Source organism: Grus americana, chromosome 1, assembly GCF_028858705.1.
Source record: "Grus americana isolate bGruAme1 chromosome 1, bGruAme1.mat, whole genome shotgun sequence".
NCBI lineage: Eukaryota > Metazoa > Chordata > Aves > Gruiformes > Gruidae > Grus > Grus americana.
The window spans coordinates 55,135,947-55,162,160 of NC_072852.1; the positions used below are offsets into that span (position 1 = coordinate 55,135,947).

General features: G+C 45.7%; 1 protein-coding gene across 8 annotated transcripts in view; it reads right to left on the minus strand.

The window, feature by feature from the left end:
• Window positions 1-81: 81 nt before the first annotated feature.
• Window positions 82-26,214, minus strand: part of GSG1 (germ cell associated 1) — a 99,575-nt gene continuing 73,442 nt past the window's right edge. For 2 of the 8 annotated variants that reach the window (XM_054822369.1, XM_054822378.1), the window contains exons 2-8: window positions 12,279-13,215; window positions 10,902-10,965; window positions 7,907-8,225; window positions 5,372-5,419; window positions 2,409-2,561; window positions 2,174-2,285; window positions 82-1,120 (exon numbers count right to left, since the gene is read on the minus strand). In XM_054822369.1, coding sequence (XP_054678344.1) covers window positions 805-1,120; window positions 2,174-2,285; window positions 2,409-2,561; window positions 5,372-5,419; window positions 7,907-8,225 — 948 coding nt within the window. In that variant the 5' untranslated portion in view covers window positions 10,902-10,965; window positions 12,279-13,215 and the 3' untranslated portion in view covers window positions 82-804. Of the gene's footprint in view, window positions 1,121-2,173; window positions 2,286-2,408; window positions 2,562-5,371; window positions 5,420-7,906; window positions 8,226-10,901; window positions 10,966-12,278; window positions 13,216-13,299; window positions 13,398-14,187; window positions 14,418-22,991; window positions 23,023-26,214 lie in introns of those variants that run through there. The other 6 variants (XM_054822387.1, XM_054822394.1, XM_054822364.1 and 3 more) reach the window with 6 other exon arrangements.

The following is a 26,214-nucleotide window of genomic DNA, read 5'->3' on the forward strand; positions in this document are numbered from 1 at the left end:
TCATGTGAACCAGTGTTTCACCTTCGAGAGATGATGTGTTTGCTTGATTTGGGGATTATTTGTGATATTTTTACAATGGGGAAGAGGGGACAGATGAAGAGAAACAAAGGAAAAAGCAAAAGCCCAGCCAAGGATTCTTAAAGGTTGTGGAGAAGCACAGACAAAAGAGACAGACAGGAAAGTACCTCAGATTGGGAGATTGGGGGGGAGGGGAAGCAAGAAGGGAACATGTGGGAGTTATTACAGATAGGAAGGAAGAGAGAAGTCTGAAAGCAACTCCCCCTTCCTACTGCAGCAGTACTTTTAATCTGGGGGCAGGGAGAAGAGGAGGGTGGGCCTGGAAATGAGGAACAAGTAGGGTGTTCAGAGAGGATTACAGCCGATCAGTATGAGCACTGATGCCCTTCACCGTAGCACTGAACCAGGGAGGTTGCTGGAAGGTCAATGTGACACCACCCAAAGAGGCGCAGTGCTGCAGTTTGCCGGCTGGATGGCGTTGACTATTCCCAGGTGCAATACTGCTAGGATTAGGACATCTGCCTCAACTCCGAAAGTGCTTGGAGACAGCTGGCACTAGCAACATGTCCCTCCAGTTTCACCCTTCCTAGCTCAGGACACCCGTCAAACTGTGACCCACCCTGCTACTGTTGGCACTGCTGTTGCCCTGAGCCAGTGCCCACTTCTCACTTCCCAAACTGTAGATGTAGGAAGAGCTCCCCAAGAACTTACTAACAGTGGTGCTAGTGTTTGATTCAGAGCTCTTGTGCCTCCAAACCCCACTGCTTTGCCCCTGCACACTCATCCCTAACAGCGATCCTCCCCAATTGTCTGTCCCAAGACGTCATCCAGGTCCAGCTCTGGTTCCCGCTGTAGCACTTTCTGCTGCAGCTCAGAGTAGAAGTTGACTCCCTCAGAGACTGAACGGAGAGGCTTGTCTTGGGGCTCATAGTAACTGCTTATTTGCTGCTGAATGAAGCACTGGTGGTGCTGAGGCTGATCCTTGAAGCTCCCGTCGTAGCCCTTGATGTGGTTCCTTTTGAACTCCAGCACTGTCTTGGTGTAGGTGTTGAGAGTGGTGACAGCAGAGGCCATGCAGCAGGTGAAGGAGGCCCAGGCCATGCTACAGGAGAGACACAAGAACAGCACATGCTGTGAGAAGCCAAGTAGGGTAAGGAATTGAACTGCGTGCACCGTGATGCACCCTGATTTGCCAGGCAGAAGCTGCTGGACATGAACTAGAAAGACCAAGGCACATAATGTTACAGTTCTTAGGTGTTGTCCCATCACAAGATCCTTCTTAGATCGGTGGGGTAAGTACTGGTCATCCTTGTCACAGGGAAGGGAGGGATACAGGGAAAACAAAAAGGGCAGCAGGGAAGTCTAACTGCTCAGAGCAGGACAACACAGCTTGGAAGCAAATTCTGTTTTGCAGGGCTGCTCAGTGTCTTCCTGGACATGAGGCATGTCTGCTTGAGCATAATGAGATGTCCACAGCTGGCACATGGCACTGGAGTGTTTAAGAATCAAATGTGGTCATCGTCAGTACAGCATTGCACGTTGAGCCTGCACTTTCCATGGGCACTTGCAAGGCTCATCCAACTGTTTTTCAAGTCAGTTACAGCATACCTGCTGCGGTTGGTTTCTCTAGCCTTTAGAGAAAGGAACCCTGAGCCACTTGCGTTTTGCAGTTGCTCTTCCCGGTTACAGTGTCCACATCTTTAAGCATGTGTCTAAGCCTGGTGCTGCAGGAATAGGCCCTTTGGACATTGGTTAGTGATGATGCCAAACCAGCATGCAACTTATTTAAACTGCAGAAAAACAAGGCATGTTTGAGAGCATCATCATAAGTGTGACACTGGCCTCTGCACACAGGGAAGAGCTGAGACCAAACAAGGCAAACCTGATTAATCAGCAGGGTTGAAGGCACTTGTTCAGGCGTGATCTCATTGTTTTGCCAGTCCTTGGTAGCTAGTCATTTAAGTAACTCAGCAACTATTTGTTAAAGCAGGGGATGAGGCAAAGACAGACAGGCGATTAGCATTAGGACAACCATGGTACACCTGTCTTTGGAAACACAGAAGGTCAAGAAAGGAGGAGGTGAGTTTTGGCAGGGTGTAGAATGGCTGAAGCCCAAAAGGCTGGGCAGGTGAAGATGGCTTCAGAGCTCACGTACTAGAATGCCCAGCCATAGTCCCATGAGTGCGGCCTCCAGTCCTCTGGTCCCAGACTGACTGTTGCCTGGAAGACTTGAGTATACATCATGTGTGCCACCATCCCAAGGAGACCTGGACACAAAAGACAAGAAAGCAAAGAAATTACAGCAGGAGCCAGAGCAGCATTCTTCAGCCTTGTGTGGGAGAGGAGGCTCTCCTGCTGCTGTGATTCCAAGCCTGCAGTAACACACTTACCCGACAGCACAGAGGAGACGGCAGCAAAGGCATTGAGCTTCAACCCACAGACAGGATTGCCAGTATGCAGCATTTCCACCATCAGGAGGATGAAGCTGATGAGCAGCAAGCTGATGTACAGCATCTCTGATCCCAGTGACAACCACAGGATTCCTGCCAAGAACCAGAGACGTCTCACATCAATACAGAATGGCTTGTTCTCGGGAGAGTGGTCCCTCTTTCCAACCCAATCCTGAAAGGACAACCTTTGGAAAGGAGGGAAAGAAGGAAAACAATGAACACCCAAAAGCAATCCCCCCATCCTGTGAGAAAGAGCTCAAAGGATGCTGAAGGGGACAGAAAGTGTGTCACAGAAGATGGCTTGGCTAGTCTGGCATGGCAAAAGCTGAGAGGAACTAAAATGCTTTCTGTAACCAAGCCAGCATTATTCATAAACAGCAAGGAGGAGACCAAAGGGAAAAAGACAGGGGGAAAGTTGTTGAGTATTAACACAAGACCTAGTGGTCACAGGTTGGCCATGAACACATCTGAGCTGGACCTTAGAAGGTTCTTACCCATTAGCGTTGTGACCTTCAGAGTAGGTTTCTAATCACAACAATCAAAGCAAACCACTTTTAAGCTGGAACTCAACTGTTTAAGTAAAGAACAGCACAGTGCATCTACGGCTGCAGCTGGGACCTGGCCTCTGGAATTCAGGAAGCCCCTTTCAAGCTTGTGTTTCTCACTGAAACCCCAATTAAAATGAAACTACATTCCTTGGGGTGGGTATCCAGCTAGGGCAATAACATTCAGCACTCACCCTGCTGCTTGAACAGAGTGCAGGTACTTTCATGCTAGGATTATGAGTGGGACTTAGAGTGATACCACAGTCCACAGCTGAGTTCACTGTGCAGTAGGACTTGGAGGAGAATGAGAAAAGGCACTCTGTAATGCTGGGATGTGGAAAAGCACAGGATTCACTGAGGAAGAAATATTAATCTGACAAATGAAGCAGCACTATGAACATTACTGTTAACAACTATTAATGGCCATAGAGGAGACATTCAACTGGGGAAAAGGAGTCATTAATGTGGCACTGACTTGACTCCTCAATGTCATTAGTGCCGTAGAGTCACCCAGCTCTTTAGCAGGAACTGATGAGCTGCATTCCCTGCTTAAAGGAGCTGGCTTGCTTGCTGCAGCACCCATCAGGGAGACTATTTCATTAGAGTTCAGATTGCTGGAAGTGTCCTGGGGGCTGCAGGCACCACACATGCACAAAGGTCTCTGCATCACTTTCCCTGTGAGTCCAGGCTCACCACGCTTGCTGTGTAATCTGGTCTTGTAATGCTGCCTATGTAATGTGGAGCTGCTCTGCACACACTCAGCTCAGCCAGCCCAGCCTGCAATCAGCAGTCATATCACCTTCTGCAGTGCTGGCCCAACTATATAATGGCAGCTGCATTGGAGGCCAAGGTCATTTTAAGATGATGCTATGTGCAGGAAGGGGTGAAAGTGGATGATAGAGCTGTTAAGACCACGATGCCACTGTAAGTGTCAGGCTTAAGCTCACAGTGATCTTCCAATTAATTTGTAGGAGCCCAATGTCTTACAGAACATGGCCTTTCTGTCAGTGTTGGGCTTCAATTAGACAAGGAGCAGTAGGAGGATTGTGAGGGGGGACAGACAGAAAGATTTACAAAGACATATAATCTGGTTGCATAAACCTCCTTTCTTAGGAAAACAGGCTATAAGAAAGATGTTGGAAGCAATAGAGCCAGAGGCCTGGGCAGGGAATGAAGCACAAGCATGTGAGAAAGAAGAAAAATGGATTGCTACTCCCTGTGAAGTGAGCATTTTACATTAAATGCAAGAATCATTCAGTAAATGCAATTAAGTCATTTATTTTACGAAAAAGTGGAGATCTGCATGACTTCAAAATGATCTTGTAACACCAGCAGTATTTGAATTGTGTGAATACCGTTTCTCAAAAGAATAAGCAAGGGAGTTTTTTCTACCCTGCTGTTGTGCCAAGAGTTACCCAGGTTAATCTGCACAGTGATGCCACTGCACGCCACTCACACCAGACCCCTCACCTGGGAATGCACATCGCTTTATAAAAGCAGGTCAGCAGTCTTTGCCAGTCTTTTTAAAATAGGGGAAACAAGGCAGAAAAAGAAGATGAGCTCCCTGAAAGTACTCATCTCCCTGCTGGCTGTTGCGATTCCCCAGCGTTTGTTCCAGCCCTTGCTCTCATGGCCCTAATGCTGACACAGGTGCTCTGCACCCCAGGCATTTCCCTTCACATATGAACATCCTCTGAAACGACTTGCTTCCAGCCTCCATCTCAGGGAATAGTCAGCAAGCCCACACCAATTGACAAACTTTCAGGAAGTAAAATCTCCATTGCATATGGACACATACATCCAGGTATACTGAAGTTATCCCCAGGATAATTTGAAACGTGACAATGACAAGAGGGGTGAGCTCGCCAACCCGAATAAGTTTTGTATTAGATGAGTCAAGGACTTCACACTGAAAGTGCAGCTTTTGGATGTCTTGATCGCTTACCACAAAGTAAGAGGTGATTCAGCTTCCAGAGTCATCACATTAGACCCCAAAACTGAAGCATTGAGTCAACACGTAGCATATGTTGGAAGGACTGCCCTCAGGTGCCATCCATCCCCTTCCCACTGACTGCAGCAAGATGACAAGCTCCAACTGGACAACTTATCTAATAAGACAAATCCCACCTCATATGGGAGGGGGTCTGAGGTTTCCAGCACTGACCTCACAGAGGGCAGTGGTTTAGGAAAACATCTGGAAGGAAATCTTTGCTCTTTTAGCAACCATGAGGCCAGGATTTCATCCATGGCTCTTTGGGGACCCATCCTGCTGTCCTCACAGAGGTGAAATGTTGCAGGTCCCCCTTCCCAAGGAGGTGCACTGGGCGGCTACAGTGAGGTATGGGGATTTGCTCTTACCTCTCTCTGCTGGTGGTGAAAGCTCAATAAAGCTACGACATTTCTCTTCTGAAACACAAAAAGAAAGGTATTAGTTTGCAAAACAACACAGGGTACGTAAGGGAAAAGAAAATCTCTTCTTCTCACTCTCTTTTCACTGCATAGCTCCAGTCATCCCTGAATCTACCCATCACCTCTGCTCTTTTTCTGACCATCTTTCCAGACCTTCACTGGGGCAAGGTAGGGGAAGGCAATGTCTGCCTGGAAAACTAGAAGTGGCCTTTCCAGAAAAAAACTTCAGCAATTTGTAAATCTTTTGAGCTTCTAGTGAATATAAAAATCTGTTGCTACTCATTCACAACATTACTGCTGGTCAGGCCTGTTAAGGGTGTAGCTTATAACAGACTGCAGACCCACCACTTCTGCTAAGGAATTCCCACTCACCCCAGACTCAGCAGAGCAGTTCTAGCACTGCTTCCCAAAGAAGAAAGAAAAAAAAAAAAAATTCCCAAGTGAAATGCTGCATGACAGAGATGTGAGTCCCTCTTCTGTGGCAGAGAACCACACAGAAATATGGTCTTCTGTCCTCACATTTTAGGCATACTATTTGGACAAATGGTATTCATATTTGCTTTGGCTGTTTATGTTGGCCAGATGCAAACTATTGTCTCAGCTGAGGGTACATCATTATTATCTGTAAGTCTGTCTTACTGCATACTGCATTACTGCATTTGAGGGTCCTCTCCTCGGCACAGTATTTTCTCTCAGAAGTATCAGCCTGCTGCTTTTCATGTAAGAATCCCATTTTCTTAATTTCTATCCCCAGTTCTAATCTCTCCCAATCTCCTGTATTACTTCTGCCATCCATGGCTCTCAGGATGCTACCCAGTTTAGAGCCATCTGCAGTCCTCATTAACTTGTGGTTTGCTACTTCGCCTAGATCTTTAAAGAGGTTATTCAGTAATGGCTCATCTAAACTGATCCTGAGATTAGCCTGAATAATGAAATCTTTTCTCCAGCTCAACTCAAACTCCTTTTGCTCATGGTAGCCCTCCCTTTTTTTTTTTTTGTTGCTGTTGTCTATGCACTCGCTTCAAAGACCCACAGCAGTGAGTGGGTTGTACTCGATTTACAAGAAGCAGGGGACTGAGACGGACTATGTGCTGTACCCCGTGCTCTGCTGCGATCCAGATGTAACACACTCTCTGCGTTCCTTCAGGCATCGGGGTTATTCCAGGACCGCCCAGTGGCCAAACAAGTCTTTCAGAGAAAGCTGTCAAGGGATGTAGTTCCATTCCCACAAGCACCATGGAAACACACTCCAACCCAAACGAGTCCCGAATAAACACATCTCCTTCCGCAGCATGTCTGGAAATGCTCATAACGAAACAGCCCTCTCATTAGGACATGAGATTTTCAAGCACATTCCCTCCTGCTCCCACACCTTTCTGTATCTGCTTTTTTTTCACCAGTTCTTTATTTTTGAACTCTTGACAGCAACAGATAAGAAAATGAGAAATGCTATACTAGAATGGTGGCTTAGTTAACGAAGGTGAGATGTTTGTGCTTGGGGAGAGCTGAAGGGAGGGTGGTGGGCCTAGGGGAATGGGCCTGATGAAAGCAACTTTCATCACTGTGTACTTAGATACCAATCTCCCTGTTGGTCACCTTCTGGGTCAGGTCTGATCCTTGATGTGTGTGCCAGGCCGTAAAGAGCATCTGCGCACTGCTGAGCATCCACCTGTGCTGGCATGACACAGGTTTTAGCAGAAGGACTTCAGCAGGGCTGGGCAGGAGCAAGTCAAGGGTGAAGGGAGGCACCAAAGGGCTTTACAGTGCCAGTCCCACATGGTCAAAAATCAGAAATGAAACCTGTCACAATATCACAAAAACAACTACAAAAAATTACAATACTTTAGCTCTAATTGTCAGGTCCATTTGCCTCCTAGCTTTAGTTCCTCTGGGTTCAGATCCTCCAGGTTTTCTATGTATTTATAAGGCTGTACTTCTCTGTTTGTTTTTTTTTTTTTTTTAAAGAAAAGCCTGGTCCCTCTTCAGTTCACAAAACGTCTCAGTTTGGTGATTTAAGGAGAACGCCAACTACTGCAGTCCTCACAGTGATAACTCTAAATTGACAGCACTGTATAAAATCACCCTGCTTATGTTTCTGAGGGGACATGCACAAACGTGCCCTGGAGAGCATGAAGTAAGCTGTGTGTAGGAATGGAGATAAGGGGGAAGGGAAAGGAGGCTCACTCCAGTTCACATCAGGATGAATGATACCATCACAAAGTCACTGCCACCACCACCACCACTTGCACTTCACAGCCCTTATACCAGACCGAAGGGCACACCAGAGACAACTGTTCTCCCTTGCCCCCCTCTGTAAACATCCCAATGAAGGAGAGAAATATAATGACCACAGCAGCGCACAAGGCTAGGAAAATGAAGAAGGGTTTTTTCCCTCAAGTGTTGTCAGCCTCCCGCCTTTCATTTCCAAACTCCTGTGGAGTAAATACAAGGGAAGAAGTTGTGCCTGCCTGGGCAAGACGCTACCTGGCCCTTCCATGCTCTCTTCACAGGAAAGCCACATCCCCGTGTGGAAGTATCTGAAGGCAAAGCGGTCATCCCCAGTCTCCCAGCTGTAGTGCACCACATCCTGGGATGAAACATTGCTAGCACCTGCGTCAGGCGGCATGGGGACACCGATGCACTTGGTGGCTTTGCTTTTCCCACACAAAGGCTTGGGCACTTTCTGGGTCCCCGTGCACCAGTAGCTGCCAAGCAAGGCAGTGGTGGAGAGGCTGAGAGCCAGCAGGTTCAGGATGACAGCCAGGAAAGCACGGCGCCATGGCAATCCCTTCAGCAGCTCCATCTACAACACACAAACAGGAGGGACAGTCACACCAGCCACTTGTCCCACACGTTTTCAAGCAGTTCATTACTGTACCTAGGGAGGTAGGGAGTGTATTGATTTCACAGTGGGGAAAGGCAGGAAAATGTTCCTGGATTACTGAAGGTCGCAACATCAAAGCAGTGACCTGCTCAGGAGGGACACCTAGCTATCCAGACCTGGCAGCTCAGGTGGTTCAAGGCCAAGAGCAGCACCTCCCACCTGAGCAAACTCTGCTCTGCACATCAGAAATTTGGTAGTGTGGTGGGATGACAGTGTCTCTGCTCTCACACAAGGTGCCAAACAGTTTTCTTTTAAGAGCGAACATTGGCACAAACACTCTTCCTGGTTTCATCTCATTAGAAAAATAATTCAGAAAGCAGTTTGTGTACCAGGGTCCTGTGGTCTTTCTCACTCAGAGGAAGCTTAAGATTTTATGGTTCCTGCAAAACCCTGCACTGACTTCTGAGAACCCCAACTTATCACTCCATGGATTGATTAGATGTCATCTACCCACACATCAACTTTCACGTAATCAACGCATGCCTCTTCCCACATGGCACTCCCTATGTTTGGCACAACTTCATCCAGATACTCCCACCCTTTCCTATTTATGACTCTCAAAATCTATTTGCCCATGAATAGATTCAGTTTGTACAGACATTGCCTGCTGCCGGTCCTCTTCACATAACTTCAGTTGACTCACCCAACATTGAACGTGTGAGAAAGGCCCAGCATACTGTGGACACTACTATAAATAAACGATACAAGACTGAGCTTTGCATTGTTTGTGAATGCACCGCAGCTAAAAGTGGTGCAGTTAGAAGCATTTGTTCTGCTAACCAGCAGGCTCAGAAATGTGGTCAGTAAAGCGGGTGCTGAAGCTCCTCTTGGAAAGCAGGACTCATTAGCATCTCATCACACTGAGAAAACAGTGCCTGATCCAGAACACCCTCATAGAAGGCAAGAAAATACCCAGTTCCTGAAAAATTCCTGAATTGTTTTATGCTCTAACTTCTTTTGTCTCTTCACCAGAGCATTTCTTTCTTTCAGCAATGGAGATGCGGCACCATGGAGATGGTAACATCTTAGTGATACCATAACCAATGACTTCCATGACCTGAAGGCATGCTGGATATCACCATTTTCACAGAGCAAATATGTACTCGGAACAGTTAATTACGTGAAGGTTTCTGGTTAAGGTTGGTGGCAAATTCCTCACTGAAAGATTTTTCAGAGGAAAAGTTGGCTTATGACTGAAAAGGAAATTATAGATAAAATTGCTCTCCTCAAAAACATGATTTTTCATCTGAAAACAGAAACCTTTAGCACACAAAGTTTTTCAGTTTTTCATCAATGCTTGATTATAAGATTTTCTGTCATCAGGTTTCAGTTTGCTCATGCTTTTATTTAAAAAAAAAATAAATCTTTCCACTCATAATATTGACAAAAATAATTTTTCTAATTTAAATCTTCAATAGTGGGAAAAATATTCTCTCCAGTTGATTTGTGATAGTAGTTGAAAGGCCATATAATTTCAGAACAAGTGATAAGGAAAAAGGCAAAAAAAAATGTAAGAAACAAATGAGTCAGAAGAAGGAACTGGATCAAGGATGCAGAGGACATAGGGAATGAGAAGCAAATCTGAACTACTCCTTCATGAGAACATTGTCAGAAAAGTTTCCCTCCATAAAAGCCAAGCACTTACTGGCAATAACTGACCATGGTATCTCGATAGCCCCAAAAGGAAAGAGAGTTGAATTTACCTTGGCAGCAAGTCCTCAAAGTCCTGTTAATTTGGAGGAGCAATGCAGGAATGGGACTCACGCTTTGCCTGCTCTTTTGCTCATCTCTAGGTCCTCCAAGAAACCCAATTGCTTCAAAACCCCTTTCTCCTTTGTCTCCTCCCCTCCTCCATCACATACCCCCCCCCCCCTTCTGCCCCCAGTGATTATTAAATGCTATCCCTCCAGCCAGCAGCTGTTTTGTGGGAAATGGTCATTTTGTAATCCACAATGCAATCACAGCACATCTGTTCTGGGAGATTATACGGGAAGCGATTGGTGCTGCGGGCTGGGATTAAGTGCAGAAGAGTGACCTGTATTGACTGAGTAGAAAGTTTCTGTAAAACACAGAAAGATCCCAGCCATCTCCATGCGGTGGCTGTTTGGGAGCTTATATGGAGCAAGCTGGTGGCTCTCTGGCCAGTGCTTCAGGGGACAAGTGACCTTAGCTCAGAAACTACCAGCACCCTTGGCGTCAGGTCACCCCTTGCCCCGTGCAGTGTCTCGGCAGAATGGCAAAGACCACAGGCCCCCCTCCAGCCCTGCGATATCTTCCTGGCCAGACCTGCCCATCGCAGAAAGGGGAGAAGAAAAAAAATGGGGAGAGGAAAGTTTATGCAACTGCATCTGCTCTGAGGACTGAGTATTTCAGACCCTGAAGAGATGCCAATCCAGCTCTGCCCATGGGCACTGGAGATTTTAACGACAAAAGGAGCCCCTTAGCAGAAGCGCTGCTGAGTGGCAGGCTGGCCTCACAGCGTCACCACCACCGTGACAGAGGTATGTGAAACAGTGACAAGTCAAAGTCATCCAATACTCAAAGGATGGGGGCATGGGGAAGACTGTCAGTGTCCCACGTAGTGGCAGCTTTTACCAAGGCGCGAAGTTCACCAGGAATCCCAGCTCCCAGCAGCTTCACATCGGATGAATTTGGGGAGCTAGTGAGGAGAGACAGAAAGATTCACACTCACCCAAAGTCCCCTCTGAGCTCTTCTCCGGAAAGTTTAAAGGCTCCCACAATACCTGAGGGTGTTGGTACACCTTGTTTGGTATCAGAATAGTGAAAAGTAAGAATGGCATCATCTCCCATGAGAACTGTCACTAGAGGGCATGGAGCAGTGCTGCATTGAATCCAAGTGCAAAGGAGAGGAGCATCCCAAAGGTACGCACCCGAAGTTCCCCACAAAGGCTTTGCCCGGTGCCAAGCAGGTGAGGCTCCCACCACCCCTGGGAGGGAGCAAGGCAGATTCCCTGCGTGCCTGCCTCGTTGCTCTGCCAGGACAGAGGAAACCAATACTCCATCTGCTCTCATCCCCTACTTCCAACGCCGGAGCCGTGAGGCTGGGAGGCAGGTGTACGAACAGCTCCCGGTGACAGCACAGCCTGTGACAGCCCCTGCACCGCACAGGCAGCAGACGGAGCCGACAGGTTCACGGTCCCATACGTGGGCTGTGCTATCACGGGCTCCTGACCCTTCGTGCCCTGAGCAGAACAGTCGGTAGCTCTGCGGCTATTTTAATCCTAGTCACTGCATAAGCGCCTCTAATGTAGATAATCATTTCTAAGACGGGCTAACTGAAAGCAATGCTAAATGTTTTCGTGCTCTGTGGACTGCCTGCAGGTTTTTTGATTAATGAAAAGGTTCTGTTTAACACAGATGTACTTAATTTACTGAAGTAGGTAGAATAACAGCTGATGCTGTTTAAAAGGAGAGTGGTAATTTTTTTTTTTTTCATTGTTCAGTCTCTCTGCATCTGGACACTGTAAGTTTGGCTTCTAAATGCTCAGTAAAACAAAACCCCTGGTTTTCAGGCTCAAGACTAGATAAAGTTCATCTCTTTCCTGATAATCCTTAATGTTAACATGTTCCTAATTTTAAGCTCGATGAGAGTCTCATTAAAACCCAGGATGCTATGTCAGTTTCTAAAGCTGGGATCATGGTATATATGTTGATGAAATGACACTGAATTAGATTTATATGGATAAGAATTCAGGTTGAAAAATAAATTTATCAGAAATATTCTATGGTTTCAAAAATATGCATATATTGGATTTAGTATTCTGAAAAATGGCAGATATTTATCCTTCCAGAAGATGGCAATCTTTCTCTAGTCTTCTTTTTGGGAGTCTGCTGCTCACGTGTGTCTTGGGGGGAAGCAACACCCAAGTTTAGACTTTTGTTCCTTCCCTTTATTTTTTTCCCCCTCTATCTTCCTCTTTTTTTCCTTTTTTATGAATACAGTCTCTTTACCTTGCCTGCAATTTTGGGGGTGAGTCCTTCTCTCTGAGTTATCTGAGCCTCGCGAGACTTCTGAAATCATTGGGGAAAGAAAAAGAGAGGAATGAATGCAGGAACTTAGCAGGGTTTTTGCTCCACCTTCTGCCCTGCACAGAACTATACTTTCTAATACATTTTCCAATATTATGTCAAGTAGCATATTAATTTTCTCAGTGTGCTTCCCTCCCCAGATTATTGCACACAGCTCATAGAACGTCAACACCAGAGCACGTTTCCTGATGTTCAGCAAACTTCCCTTAGCAAAATTTTATGTTTGGTTGTTGGGTTTTTTTAAAAATCTCCATTCCAATCTCACCTTAATCTGACCAATTATGGACAGGAAAACCAAGCTGTATCTGTCTTTAACCTATTGTGCCTTCCAGTTTTCTCCTCTTTGTATCTGATATTTCCCACCATAACTTGGCTCGGCTAGGGCTTTTTGGATGTCTCTTTCTCTTTGAACTCAGCAGCAGCCAGTCCCTGGTGACTCGTTTAAAGTTCGCCCATTGAAGTGAATGCCCATAGCAGTTGATTTCCTGCGCAATCAGCCAAGCACTTGGCTTATAGAAACAAAACAAGGAAACGAAATGCAAAACACAATTTTAGCACAGCACCTCTATGGAGATTGCCAACTCTAAAAAAGCCCAGGCGTTTACGAATGATGCATTTTTATCCTGGCTGTATCACATACGTACTTTGGGTGTATCCTGCCCCAAAGTGACACCCTCAACTCCCAAGTATGTTGGTGGAAAAGAAAGGTGAGGAGCCCTTACCAGACAGGGCCCAAAAATTGCAATACTTAACTGGCAGGTCTCAAGAGGCGCACGGCTCTTCATAGACCTCCATGCAGGAATCCTCCCCAGGGATGTCAGGGATCACATGCTGTCCTGACATCGGCTCTTCAGCTGCCCTGAAGAGGAAAAGAGAGGAGGGAGAGTGGCTATTTACACCCATAAAGTTGCTCTGTGAAACCTGGACAAAGACTCATACTCACCCCTCATTCCACACATTCCTCGCAAATGACACTTCCCAGCGCTCCTATTTTTGCTGTTTTTACAGGAAGACCGTCCAGCGCTGCAGTCCCCTCCCTTACTGCCACACAGAAAGCAGGATGTCTCCGGATGGCAGTGACACTGAGAGAGCCAGACTTCTCAAACCCAGTGACAGACTGCAAATGCCAGATTTCTCCCTGAGCTCTGAATAATTCCACTCAGATTGTAACCTTTATTTAGCTGTTTGCATGATGCATTAACTCTTGCTCTGCAAATGACCTCACTTTCTAGTCTAAGCACATTTAAAGGTGAATTCTGTTTTTAAACATGAACAGCTTACATTGCTAGACATCAAGTCTGTGGCAGAACAGAAGTAAAGATTGAATTGAAATAAGTAAATGCATCTTAAAGATGAACAAACAAGCTTGCCGTTAGTTTGGACCTAATTACTTTTTTTACCACCCTACTTTTTTTTTTAATTCTTTTTTTTTTCTTAACCCAAATCTTACTTGGCTGGATTTTTTTCTAATCTTTATGGTTATCAACCATTCAAAAACCAACATAGAAAGCAGACATGAAAAGAAAAAAAAAAGCAAATGCAGCAACACAGACTTTGAGGACTCATTAGAGATTCTAGATGCCTCAATTTCTAGATAGGCAACATAAGATGATTTAAAGAGAGTTGCTTTTCACAGAGTACTTAAACTTTGGCAACTCTAGGATGTGTTCACCTGAGCACACAGAAAAAAATGTTATTTATCAAATTCAGCCAACCATAAACTGTAAGCAGACAAGAAAAAGACAACTTTTTATATAGATCTATAAGGATATTAAAGAGGAGCCAGTCCAGGAAAGGGTCCGTACAAACCCCCAAGTAGATAAACGCTTACCTTATCTCACCGCTCACTATCCCCATCTGCTCTTCTGAGGCATTCAGTGAAATACTACAAGGTGACCATGGACTCTCCCCACTATTTCTTTCTCTGACTGAACATGTAGCAGCCAATAAATTCCATGAGATTTGACCAGATGCTTTGAAATATACCAAGTCTGTCATTTTACTGATGGGTTAATTCTTTCTGAGCTCGCTAATTCATCACGGTACATTATATCAGCCGCAGGATTGGCAGGGAGTCCACTTCTGCAGAATGCGTCTTTGTAATTTGGTAGTCTCCTTTACGAAAATTGTTGGCAGTTTTAAATCTACCACTTATGGGATCTCAGTCTGTTCCTCCACAGAATCACAGACACCCAGACTCAATGGCTGTCACTGGCTCATGGCTTTTTTATTGTCAAGAGGGACCATTATGACAACGTAGTCTCATCTCGGGTGTAACAGAACCCAAAGAACTTCAAACAATAATTTCTAGTGATACACAGAGCTCCTACTGGAGGTATTGCACATATTTTATGCAACTAACTAGTATTGACTGCGCAACAGACTATGATGGAAAACTCATCACATCCTTAGAGAAGTTATTCCAATGGTTAATTAACCTCATTTGTAAAATTTTGCTCTTGATTTGTAAGCAGAGTGTCTGCTTTAGTTTTCCAAATTCATCAGGCTGCTCCAACACACAAATAAATAGCCAGTGAAATGATTTCCTAAAAATGTTATTGTAAGAGTCACAAATCAATGCATTTCATTAGAGGCACACAGTGTGATCTAACAAGCTGGCTGACAGCCCAAATTCCTGGTTCTGTACTTGGCTCTGACACGTAATTTTCCCCTCCCATCAGCCAAGTCATTAGTGGTAGTACGTTTACACTGCAGTCAAAGCAGTGGCAGTGATGGGGAGTAAACATTCAGTGCTTGTTTTAATTGGGTGTTGCTAGCAATTTCGCTCCAGCAATATGGAGCACAATGCAAGGCACAAACCTCAGTCCAGAAACGGAGTAGAGTAAGCTGTGCTGAACTCCACATTGCCATGGCTGGACTGATAGTTCAAAAATAATACTTGTTTCCCTACGCTATAAAGTTGGGTCTTCATAGTCATTCCCACAGATCCAAATCTACAGCACAGCTGATCCTTGTTGATGTTGGAATCAGCACAAAGCCGGTGGGAAGGAGACACTCTGTTTTGATAATGACAAAACTTGAGGATCTAAAATTATCTGTGCAAAGAGTACATCACGTATGCAGGTGATCTTGGAGTCAAAGAAATGTTTAATATCAGTATTAAAGCAAAAAAAAAAAAATTGAAACAGTACAGTTGAACCACAGTGCACTTTGGTTTCATGTCTGGAAATGAGTAAGTCAGAGCAATTGTTCTTTGCTTCAATTTATCTTTTCCTCCATTTCACTACAATGAATCAGAATAAGCAGAGCTAGAGGAAGCTTCCAAAGATTATCTAGTCAATCCACCTGCATCAATATGACCTAGGCACCCTGAAAACCTTCAAGCCTGCCGTTAAAATTTTCTGCAACACTACTCCATCCTGGATTGAAGTCAGTATATTCCCTTCTAATATCTTGATTCCAACCAAATCACAATATCCAACAGAAAACTTTTCCATCTCTGCTAAATGCCATGGTCTCCATCCCACATCTGAAGCATTTACTCACGTGGACTGTCCCCTTGAGGCCACTGGAACCACACAGTTTACTAAAGTTATACTCACGCGCTAGTATTTGAGGAACCAGTGCTTCAAAGGAAGACTCTAAGCTAGCAGGAGAGGTTTGGAAATCAAAAAAGAGTGAGTAAGACAGAGAGTTAGCTTTTTTGAGGTGAGGCGTGGGAGGTGTTTTCGTTCTTTAGCTATTAAAAACTTGCTTTGGCAAGAAAAAAAAAGGGGGGGAGAGAAAACTGGAAGGGGAAGGATTCATGAATAAAGAGGCCGCGTGGCAAGAGGTACAGCAACCAGGGTGGCCAGAAGGCACAAGCGAGTTTCTCAGGCTGGCTTGCCTGACGAAGCAGAGATGGTAGCGAGCACAGGTCAGAGGAGCCAAGGTCTAATATGCTGGTCTAAAGGGAAAAATAAAACCAGCTCTCTTTACAACACTGAGCAGAAGGGTTATGTTACAGTGGGTGCTTTGAAAGCAACGGTGCTAGATATTATAATTGCACCTTTTATCTTTCTGGATGTCCTGGTAAGTATCCAGGATTGAGGGCATCTCCTTTTTTCCCAGATTTAATGAGGATTTCAGATCCCTTTCCATTCCTTCACAGCATTTTGGAGCTGTGGCTTCACAGACGGTCCTGCTGTCGAGCACCAACCCCAGTGCTCACGCCTCCCGTGCCTTTGCACGCTGCGGTGGGCAGCACGGCGGGGCTGCCTGTCTACTGGGGAGGGGACAGGCCAGCGGTGACACAAGTTTGGGCCCCCAGCCCTGTGCCTTGGCGGCCTGGAGGGAGCGGCGGTGCGGGGAGCAGGCGGCGTTGCCGCCGCGGGCGTTGGGCAGATGCAGCACATGTGTGCCATGGCTGGGGAGCTGCGGGGTGCCCGGGCCTCCCCACATGTCCTGGGGGAAGGGAGGGCCCTGGTCGGTGGAAACGGAAGCAAGAAATATTTTGGAGACGGCCAGCAGAGAACTTGGGCGTTTCCCTCTCCTCTGCTGTTTGGTGTTTGGGGTTTTTTTCTGTTTTTTTTTCCCGGTTTTTTCCCTTCTTTTTTTTTTCTTTTTTTTTTTTTGTTGGTTTTCTTCCTCCCTCCTTCTCCTCTGTCTGTACCTCCCTATTTCCTCACAGCCAGGCTTCTGCTTGCCTGGGCAACCCTGGTCCCATGCGAGGAGCGGGGGTATTGCTTCCCCAGGGTGGTCCCAGCTGCAGGCAGGTGGGGTCCAGGAGCAGTGACATCATCCTGGGCCAGGGGAGGCCAGAACTGGTGACCCTGGAGCCACAGCCAGAGCCCTTTGTGCAAGTGCATTGTAACCTGGGCCTTAATCACGAAATCATGTGCTATTATTTCCATCAGGCCCAGAGTTTAAAAAAAAATAAAATAAACAACTGTCCTTCCTGACCCCCATTATTTTTTTCCCTGAGCAGGCTCAAGCCGCAATTACTCAAGGGCTCATTATTTAGCCAGATTTGGGGGAAGTTTTGTCATAGATGGCAAAAGCTGTGTTCCTGACAGAAAAATTGTGATTTATTTCAAAGCAAGACAGTGCTCAGAGGGTGATTTTTTTAAAAGAAAAAGTCAACAAGATTTTTTTTTTTTAAATGTGGATAAAACAGAATATTCCCCTGCCAGCCTTGTTCTCAGAAACAGCTACGTGGTTTTGACTGAAATTAAAAACAAAACCAAAAAGAACCCGATAAAACAGCTGAAGCAGACGTGAACTAGAAGATGTTGGGTCCAAGTCTGGCAAAGTCAAAAGCAACCGAAGCCAAACCTTGTGATGGGATGTGTCAAGTGACTATTACAATAAAGAGGCAACGCTACTAGCAATGTCTTCTATGTTCTGCACACCCATTAACATGCTAATGTCAACATCAGTCTTTCCCAGGTAGCCAAGGAATAAAATTGCTGAGCTTTACAACTAAATATTAAGTGTCATGGCTAAACTGCTTGACTGAATAAGAATCATTTGCCATCACCTGAACAGGGTGAGCATGAAGGAAAGAGAACATTTGGCAAGTGTGTTATCACGGGCAGAGCTTAGAGAAATTAGGTCAGGCAGAATGGAAAGAAAATTTCAGAAACCTCTTCCAAACAGTGAAAAGTAGTCGTCTGTCGACTATGGAACAGTCTCTTATGGGAAGTAAAGGATGCCCATCGCTTAAATCATACACAACCAGACTGGATAATGCACTGGAAAATGTACTGTAAGAGAGAATCTTGCAGGAACTGAGCTGGGCTAGAATGTGAGCAGATGGACTGGATGATCTAGCAAGATTTTCCCATCTCTAATTTCTATGGGTTTGGGGGGGTTTTTTTGGTTGTTTTGATGTGTGTGGGTTTTTTTTTTTTTAATTGTCTATAGTTTACATTGTTGAAATTCCTTCACACAAGTTAAAGAATCTCCGAGTGAGACAGAAGATAGGGCTGGAGAGAGAGAGGTGGGTGTGTTTCCTGGATGATACAAAAAAGAAAGAAGTCTGCAGCCTTGCAGAGGCTGTGAAACTAGACAGACTGGCTGGAGAGAACAGGAGGGAACACAGCTCCAAGGGGCTGCTCCCACCAGGCTGATGCACGTGCAGGTGAGCTGTGCTGAGGACACAGTGGGTGAGGATTAGGGGTTAGGTCGATGATAAAGAGGGTGGCTTTGAGAGAGCTATGGCCCTACTTAAGCATGCCATGGTCACTCGTGGTCAAGTCTTCAGCACTGGGCAAGAAGTGGGAAGGCTCAGCTCTAGCTCTCTGTGTGACTCTCCTGCTAGTTTTCACCAAAGGATTTTTGAGTTAGCAGAACATTTGATTAGGGGCTCCCCTCCCATCCTCCTTCCTTTTAAAGCAAGAGTTTTCTGTTTTGCTTTAGTTTGAAATCAGCTTTCAGAGGGTTGGATTAAAACAGAGATTGCAGAGCTGGTTTTTCACTCCTTCATTAATCCAATGCTGGACACAACAAACATCCTTAATTACTCCCATCAGTCCTTATGCCTCACACGTGGCTTTACCAATGCACCACAATCCTGACTTTCAAAATCCCTAGCATTTCAGTTCATGACTGGATGCAGTCACAGGTCAGCCGCTCCCCTTTCATGAGACTCAAAGCAGGTCACTGGCCTGTGCTACAGCCTTTTACCACTCCTGCTAAGTCTGCCTGTGTTGCAATCCTAAGGATGCCCTAGGGCTCTGTTAATGGGCACCTGAAGTCCAACCTGTATTGAGCAATCCTCAATCAGCCCTAGGAAAGTCTGTCTGTCCCACTGTACCACGTTTTACTATTCCAGCCTTGGAACACCTCCTGGTTTGGGCTAACACAGCAGTCCAGGATAACACCTCCCTCTGCAATCCTCATGCTCCAGGTTTGGGATGATGGTGATGTTTGAAGTGCAATATTGCTAAGATTCTCAACAAAACCATTCTGGAATTTACTGGTGTTTCTTTCCACCCACAGTCTGTTACAGACCTTAAATGTGTGCCTCACAGCTTTGCCGGAGCAGATCTGCTGTTCCACTCTCTTCATAGATTAAAATGCATTTAATAATTATTACAATCAATATTAAAATCAAAGCGATTGAACTTTCCCACAATCCTTCATAGCCATTTTTACAGCTGGCTTAACCTCTTCACTGAAGATCTGGAGACTGTTCTTTTAAAAGCTCAAATGTGATCCTCAAGAGGCTTTGAGATCCTCTAGGACAGAAGAGCTACTGAAGTGTTTTTGTCGTTACTAAAGAAAAAAATCTGTGGGTCGCCGATCAAATCTGGTAAGGTACAATGTGTCCCAGACAGCACCAATTGCTGTCTTGGGGATGCATCCTGGCGAGCAGAGGCAGGGATGTCAGAGGAGCCATACCTCCAGTCTGGCCTTCTTTACTGTATTTCCTAATGGGAAGATTCCTGTACTATTCCTTCTCCACCTCCTCACTCCCAGGCTTTCACTGGCGCCCTCAGACACCCGGCTCAGTAACACATAACCAAAATGTACATCCAGGGAAAGTGACTTGACGCCTGCAGGATCTCAGCCAGCTTATTCAATCACTGCTTGGAAAACGGCCACGGCTTGGAATGCCTATGTCTACCCCCAAAAAGCTTCTCTCTCTTTTTCTGAGCCCCCACAGCCCCTCTCAGCTACTAGGTTACGTGTAGGCGCTGGGACTTCCCACAGAAGAGAGCAGCAGGGAGTGCAGGGAGTGCCGCTTCCATCTCCTGTCCCGGAGGCAGAGAGATTTAATCGAGTGCTTTCCACAGAGCTTAGGGCTCCTAGCAGTGATGAGGGAGAATGAGTCTCTTTCCGATCATTAGGAGGTTCTCACAGAGGCTTTCCCTGTAGTGATCACACCCTTCAGGGATACAGGTGCATCTGCTGAACACTGCAGATACCTGCTCTGACCCTGTGCACAGCATTCACCTTTGGTCTCTCTCCTGCCCACACTAAGGCCATGGTTTCTTTTACATCTCGTCTTTTTAGGATGACATCCAAGCTGGACTGAAAGACTTCAAATGACAAGCAACTAACCATCCCTAAACTGTCCTACTGCCTAACCAGCTTCACAGTTCGGAGTGCACACCCTATTTCTTGATGGCCTTCAACTGCCAGCCACTGTATTAGTAAGCTAAGCAGTCCAGGCCATGCACTCAAGCCCCAACATGCAATTTTCTGCATTGCTGAGCTGTTAGCATGCTTCGCGGCAAGTTCTGGCTTGTGGCAGCTAGTACTCTCCTAACAACAGCAAGGCTCAGTCTGACACCACAGGTCCGGGCATTGTTCCCAACAGGTTATTTGGGCAAGGCGACTTTCTTTGGGGGAGAAGAAATTTTATTCAGAGGGATGCTGTGCCACTTGCCCTCAGGTTCAGAGAACTGGCCGTGGATCACTTTATTTACTAGTGTAGGTGTAACCTAGATTTCGACGAGACCTTTTCTGCCAGCATTGTTTACTATTAGAAATCTTTCTCCCAGGTGAAGTATTTGTAGACTGTGATTAAGTTAATTCTTAACTTTGTCTTATATAAACTACATTTTGAATCCTTTCCAATTTTCAGCATCCTTTGAAAAATACAAACAGGAAAACAGAAGACAGTAGTCCAGTATGATCTCACCAGCCATGCCTATCCTCCAAGTCCTTTGCAGCTTCCCTTCCCCTTATAAGCACAGCACAAGGCACAAGTCCTCCTGTCCTCATCTGTGTACTTCCATTTCCAAGGTCAGGAATCCTACAGGTGTAGGTCAATGGGACACTAATTTGGTCCCTGACATAAGCTCTCAGGCAACCAAGAGTTTAAAGCGTGCCAAGTTACACTGCTGCTGCTCAGCTTGGACACAGGTTACTGGGACTGAAAAAATGAAAATGTCTCACTTGCTATTCCCCTCATACATTTAGGAGTGATATCTTTCCTAAACTGTTGAGGTTTTTATCCTGAAGATTATTTACCATGATGCCAATATCCTCTATAGTGGCCCTGTGTTCCAGCATACTGTCTCCAATCTCCTTGGCACATCCCACGTACACACTTTGCTACCAGAAGGTAGCCGTGGCCTTTCATTGTTGAAATGCACTCAAGAGGTCCATCTCTGCCTGTGCAATTTGAGCTGACCTTGCTGTTGTTGCCCTCCCCACTATTATTTGTGTGACATGTAAATACGCCACCAATTAAATTTTCCTGATAAATGAGTTCAGTACCACCAGGCTAAAAGTTTACCTCTGTAGGAACACCACTGGAAGCACTTGCTCATAGCAGGTTTTCCTCCGGCAGGTACTTTCTGAAGTCTAACCATTGATAAGCTCTCAAGCTATGCAACAGAGGTGGTGTTGGTTATCTCTGCCTCTAACCCTGCCATCCACGAGAAGGTTTCTGTATCACGGCCCATGGACTCTTAGATGCCACGGTCTTGATCCTTACGTCATAAAGCAAAAATAACTGTACTACACATGAAAGGAAGGGGTTTATATGTAAGGCATTGCTCTTGAACACAGTTCCAAGCTCGGCTGTACAGGTCTACAGAACTGCCATTCAGCCACTCTACCCCTCGTCTCTATGAGCACAGCAAGGCTCGGTCATTTCTGTTCACAGGGATGTTGGTAACACCAAACCAGGGAGCCACTGCGGGGCATTCAGTGACAGAAGTTAGGTGAGCACGTAGACAGTGTCAACCTGCCACTACGCCCACACTCGTGACTTGCGGATCCACTGATGCAAGCGCTGCACTGTTGCAAAACAAATACTGCAGAGTTTCAGCCTCACCAGCCCTCTGTTGTGGCACAGCTGTCACTGTGCCTCAGAACAATTGTCACCACCTTGCTAGGCAACCATCACAACATGTTAATGGCCTGTCAATATATAGCAGGAAGGTCATAAGGCCAAATCTTCAGCAGCAATCTCCAGGATTTCTTTTGTAGAGCTCCCCTTGGCTGGGTAGCTGAGGAAACAAGAGATTTTCTCCAGCAAGCGGTATTAAAAAAGAAAAAAGGGAAAATAAAAGCCTCAGCCTGCTTTGCAAGCACAACTGCAGTTTGCAACTATGAAGCTGAATTTCCCAGCCATCAGAATGAGTTTTTCTCCCTATCTGTCCCTTTTCTCTCCTCCTCCACACAAATCATAGAATCATAGAATGGTTTGGGTTGGAAGGCACCTCAAAGATCATCTAGTTCCACCCCCCCTGTCATGGGCAAGGACACCCTCCACTAGACCAGGTTGCCCAAAGACCCATCCAGCCTGGCCTTGAACACTCCAGGGAGGGGACATCCACAGCTTCTCTGGGCAACCTGTTCCAGTGCCTCACCACCTTCATTGTAAAAATTCTCTTCCTTATATCTAATTTAAATCTCCCCTCTTTCACTTTAAAGCCATTACTCTTTGTCCTATCACTACACTCCCTGATAAACAGTTCCCCACCGTCTTCCCTGTAGGCCCCTTCAGGTACTGGAAGGCTGCTATAAGGCGTCCTCTGAGCCTTCTCTTCTCCAGGCTGAACAACCCCAACTGTCTCAGCCTGTCTTCATAGGAGAGGTGCTCCAGCCCTTTGATCATCTTCGTGGCCCTCCTCTGGACTCACTCCAACACCTCAAATACTGCAAATATTGCACACACTGAGTCAAGGGCAAAGTTTTAGGAGTTAAATCCATCCCCCCTGAAAAACACCATACCTGCCACACTGGGAGCTTACTGTCAGCACAAAGACTTCCCCTTGAAAAATCACTAGTAGCTTCTACCGGGGCACTGCTGCTTAGAGGGACAAGACTTTGCCTTCAGCAGAGAGCTAGGTGGCATTAAGTGCTGAGCACTAGATAAAGCTGGGAAAGCAAGACTTATTGTGCTAACCCTTATCTACAGAAACACCTTTGACATGCAGAATGTTTGTTCACCGTGATTACCTGGGTGGAGAGGTTATTGTTGCTTGAATTATTTACTTTTAAAACCACAGTTATTTGCCTCCACCCTTCTCACACTGCCCTGCGCACCCCAGCACTAACACACCTTAGCATAACCGGGGAACACCGGGGAGGACTGTAAAGAGCGCCAGGAGAACGGCTCCTAGGAGATACATCTGGCAAGAGACAGAGACGTCCACTGGGACTATTCATCAGCACGAGAGAGCAAAAAAGTGTCACCTGCCTCTGCTGTAAGGTCTACTGGGCATCAAAGTCCCAGAGGAGAAGAGGGCATAAGTGAAGTAAGACTAAGCCTGGCAGAAAGGCATCTATTCCTTCTCCTTTTCCTGCCTCTGCCAGATCAGAGGGCAGGGTGAGTTTCAATTAATCAAATAAATACAGCTTTACAGGCCTTATGCATAGAATGAATGTGCTCCCTCCAGTCCCTGTTAGTGAGAAGAAGATCTGGCTCTCTCCTCCCAATGCTCTGTGCATCTCAGACTCTTCCACTTAACAGCTGCCTGAAGGGAAAAAGCAGCAGAATTGAATGGAAAGGCATGGTTTTGGACATCCTTGTGACTCTGCCACCACCACTGCACGGACAAGAAATGCCTTTGGGTGTAGAAGAGAGATGGAAAATCAGCACTGGATTACTGTTCAGAAGGAGCCTGTGTTCCCTGAGGTCATTGGCAACACTTGCATTGGTTTTTTATGGTGCAGGGTCACACCCATAGTCTTCGTCCCAGCCAAAGCAAGTTCATTTCCTGACCTGCAGTGTGTTCTCCTGTGTTCAGTCCAGTTTTGGAGACCAGAACTGATAGGCTAGGCTTCCATTACTGAGTTTCCCTTGGGAAGCTATTCCACACACCAACAAAAGTCAGTTGCTAGCAAAGATTTCCTGATATTCAACTGAAAATTTCCTTTCACTCAAACTCTTTCCATTACTCCAGCTATTTTCTTTTGGATCTTCTCCCTTAAGTACCATATTCCACTTGCCTCCATCCTTCCAAGACAGTTTCATCACTGTGTGTGCAAGCCTAGCTTTTCAGAACTGCCTGTCCCAGTCCTGCCCTGCCCTGGTTCAGTCCCCTTGTCAAAAGGAAGCACACCGCTTGCAATGCTGGGAGCAAGTGCCAGATTTTCAGAAGTGGTAAGAAACCACAATTGCAGAGCAGTCTGTGGGAGCAGCAGCTGTGACCATCTCCAGCTGCCCACAGCAGGCAAAGAGCCTGCAATCCCAGTGTGGCAGGACTGGTTGCCTCCAGCAGCAGGTCTCAGTGCTCCTGATGACATCCATGTGGTCACCAGCAACAGAATAACCAAGGTGGGAAGGTCAGCATCACATGTCTAGAAATATTCCCCAAAGTATCCAAACTGAAGAGCACACGAAAAGAAAATGGCTTGCTTCCAGGCCAACCCTTGCACTCCAAGACAGGGACCCAGATCTCTGTGATGGCCACACTACTGATCACAATTGCATTTCAGCATCACATTTACCTCTAAGGACAGTGGTGGCTCATTATATTTCTGACCACCACCTAGCACGTTGGGGCCCTAGCTCTCAGCATTGCCATAGAGTAATAATAACAGTAATAATATGGTTTGGTTTGTTTCCTCAAACTGTTACAATAAGGTGTCGGTAAGAGTATTGAGCGTTGTCTTTCATACCAGTGCAAATTTAATCCCAGCACTACAAAGGTATTCCTTTGGGCATATGAAGCTTTAGGGACACTTTAGCTCTAGGCGCAAATAGCCATATTCCCCAAAATACACCTTTATTCCAGATGTTCTAGTGATTTTATCACACAAAGAGCAATTCTAGCTTGATAAAAGAAAAAAATCTCACTTATTCCCCAGAGTTATTAACCCCTTGCTCCCTCAGCAGTTTTCACAGCGAAATAGTCACAACATGTGAGTCAAACTGAGGTAGCAGGTAGGCTGAATATGGCCCAGATACGTGCAGACCACTATATTATGTTATATTACATGGGGCAGCTTGGAAAGCTAAATTGAGTCAGACAAGTCCCTGTAAAATGTGTCATGGTTTAAGTCACTTGTTCAGGAGTTTATTACTCTCAGCTAAGATGCAAGAGCTGAACAGTGCCTGTAGTAGTTTGAAGTGTAACTGGACAGCATAAATCACATCCTGCAATAGTTAACCTTTAAAAAGGTGAATGGATGCCTTTAATCTCTTAGGGGCTGAGAATTAGCAAATTGATACAGCTCTTTTATCCACCTCTTGAGTGCATGTACATACACATACATCTATTCTTCTCAGAATAAGGCTCACTTACTTTAAGAGTAAAAATTCAACAACCAACCATGAATGGTTCCCAAATTTACTAACGTAGAAAAATATAGCCTCTCTAATCTGCTCAGATTTGCAATACGAGAAAGAACATCGAGGTGGATGTTTCCAGGCGAGCAGGCATATGATATGATTGCAACAGTACCTTGGTGTGATGCCAGAAGCTAAGGTAGTTGGACCCATTCGGGTCCCAGAGACCCAATACAGTGTGAAACACCTGAGGCTATTTCACAGCCAGACCAGTGAGCTCCCCCAGGAAAAGGACATGTTATAGGGTGCAGGGAGCCGCTGGCCCTTATTGGAACATAAAAGCAGCCAGAATCCCATTGGGAAACAAACAGGACACCCCCCTTTTTTTTTTTTTAATTTTTTTTAGGGAAAAGGCACACCTACTTCCTCTGTGCAAAGTCTTAAATACCAGACCAGCGGCTCAGTGATATTTGTCCTATTAGTCATGACAGGGGCATTTACGACAATGATGAGTGCAGTTGCTAGCATTGTAATGCACTCTGTAATGCAGTCATAGATTCAAAGTATATACAGGCTAAGAAAACGCAGAGATAACAAGTAAGTCTCCGTTCCAAGGTATTTAAAATGGATTTACAAATTATCCACCTTCCTGGCAAGCAAGGGTCAGATTACAGCAGTTTACTCTAAGCGGGCAGGGAGGATGCAAGAAACCTGAAGTTT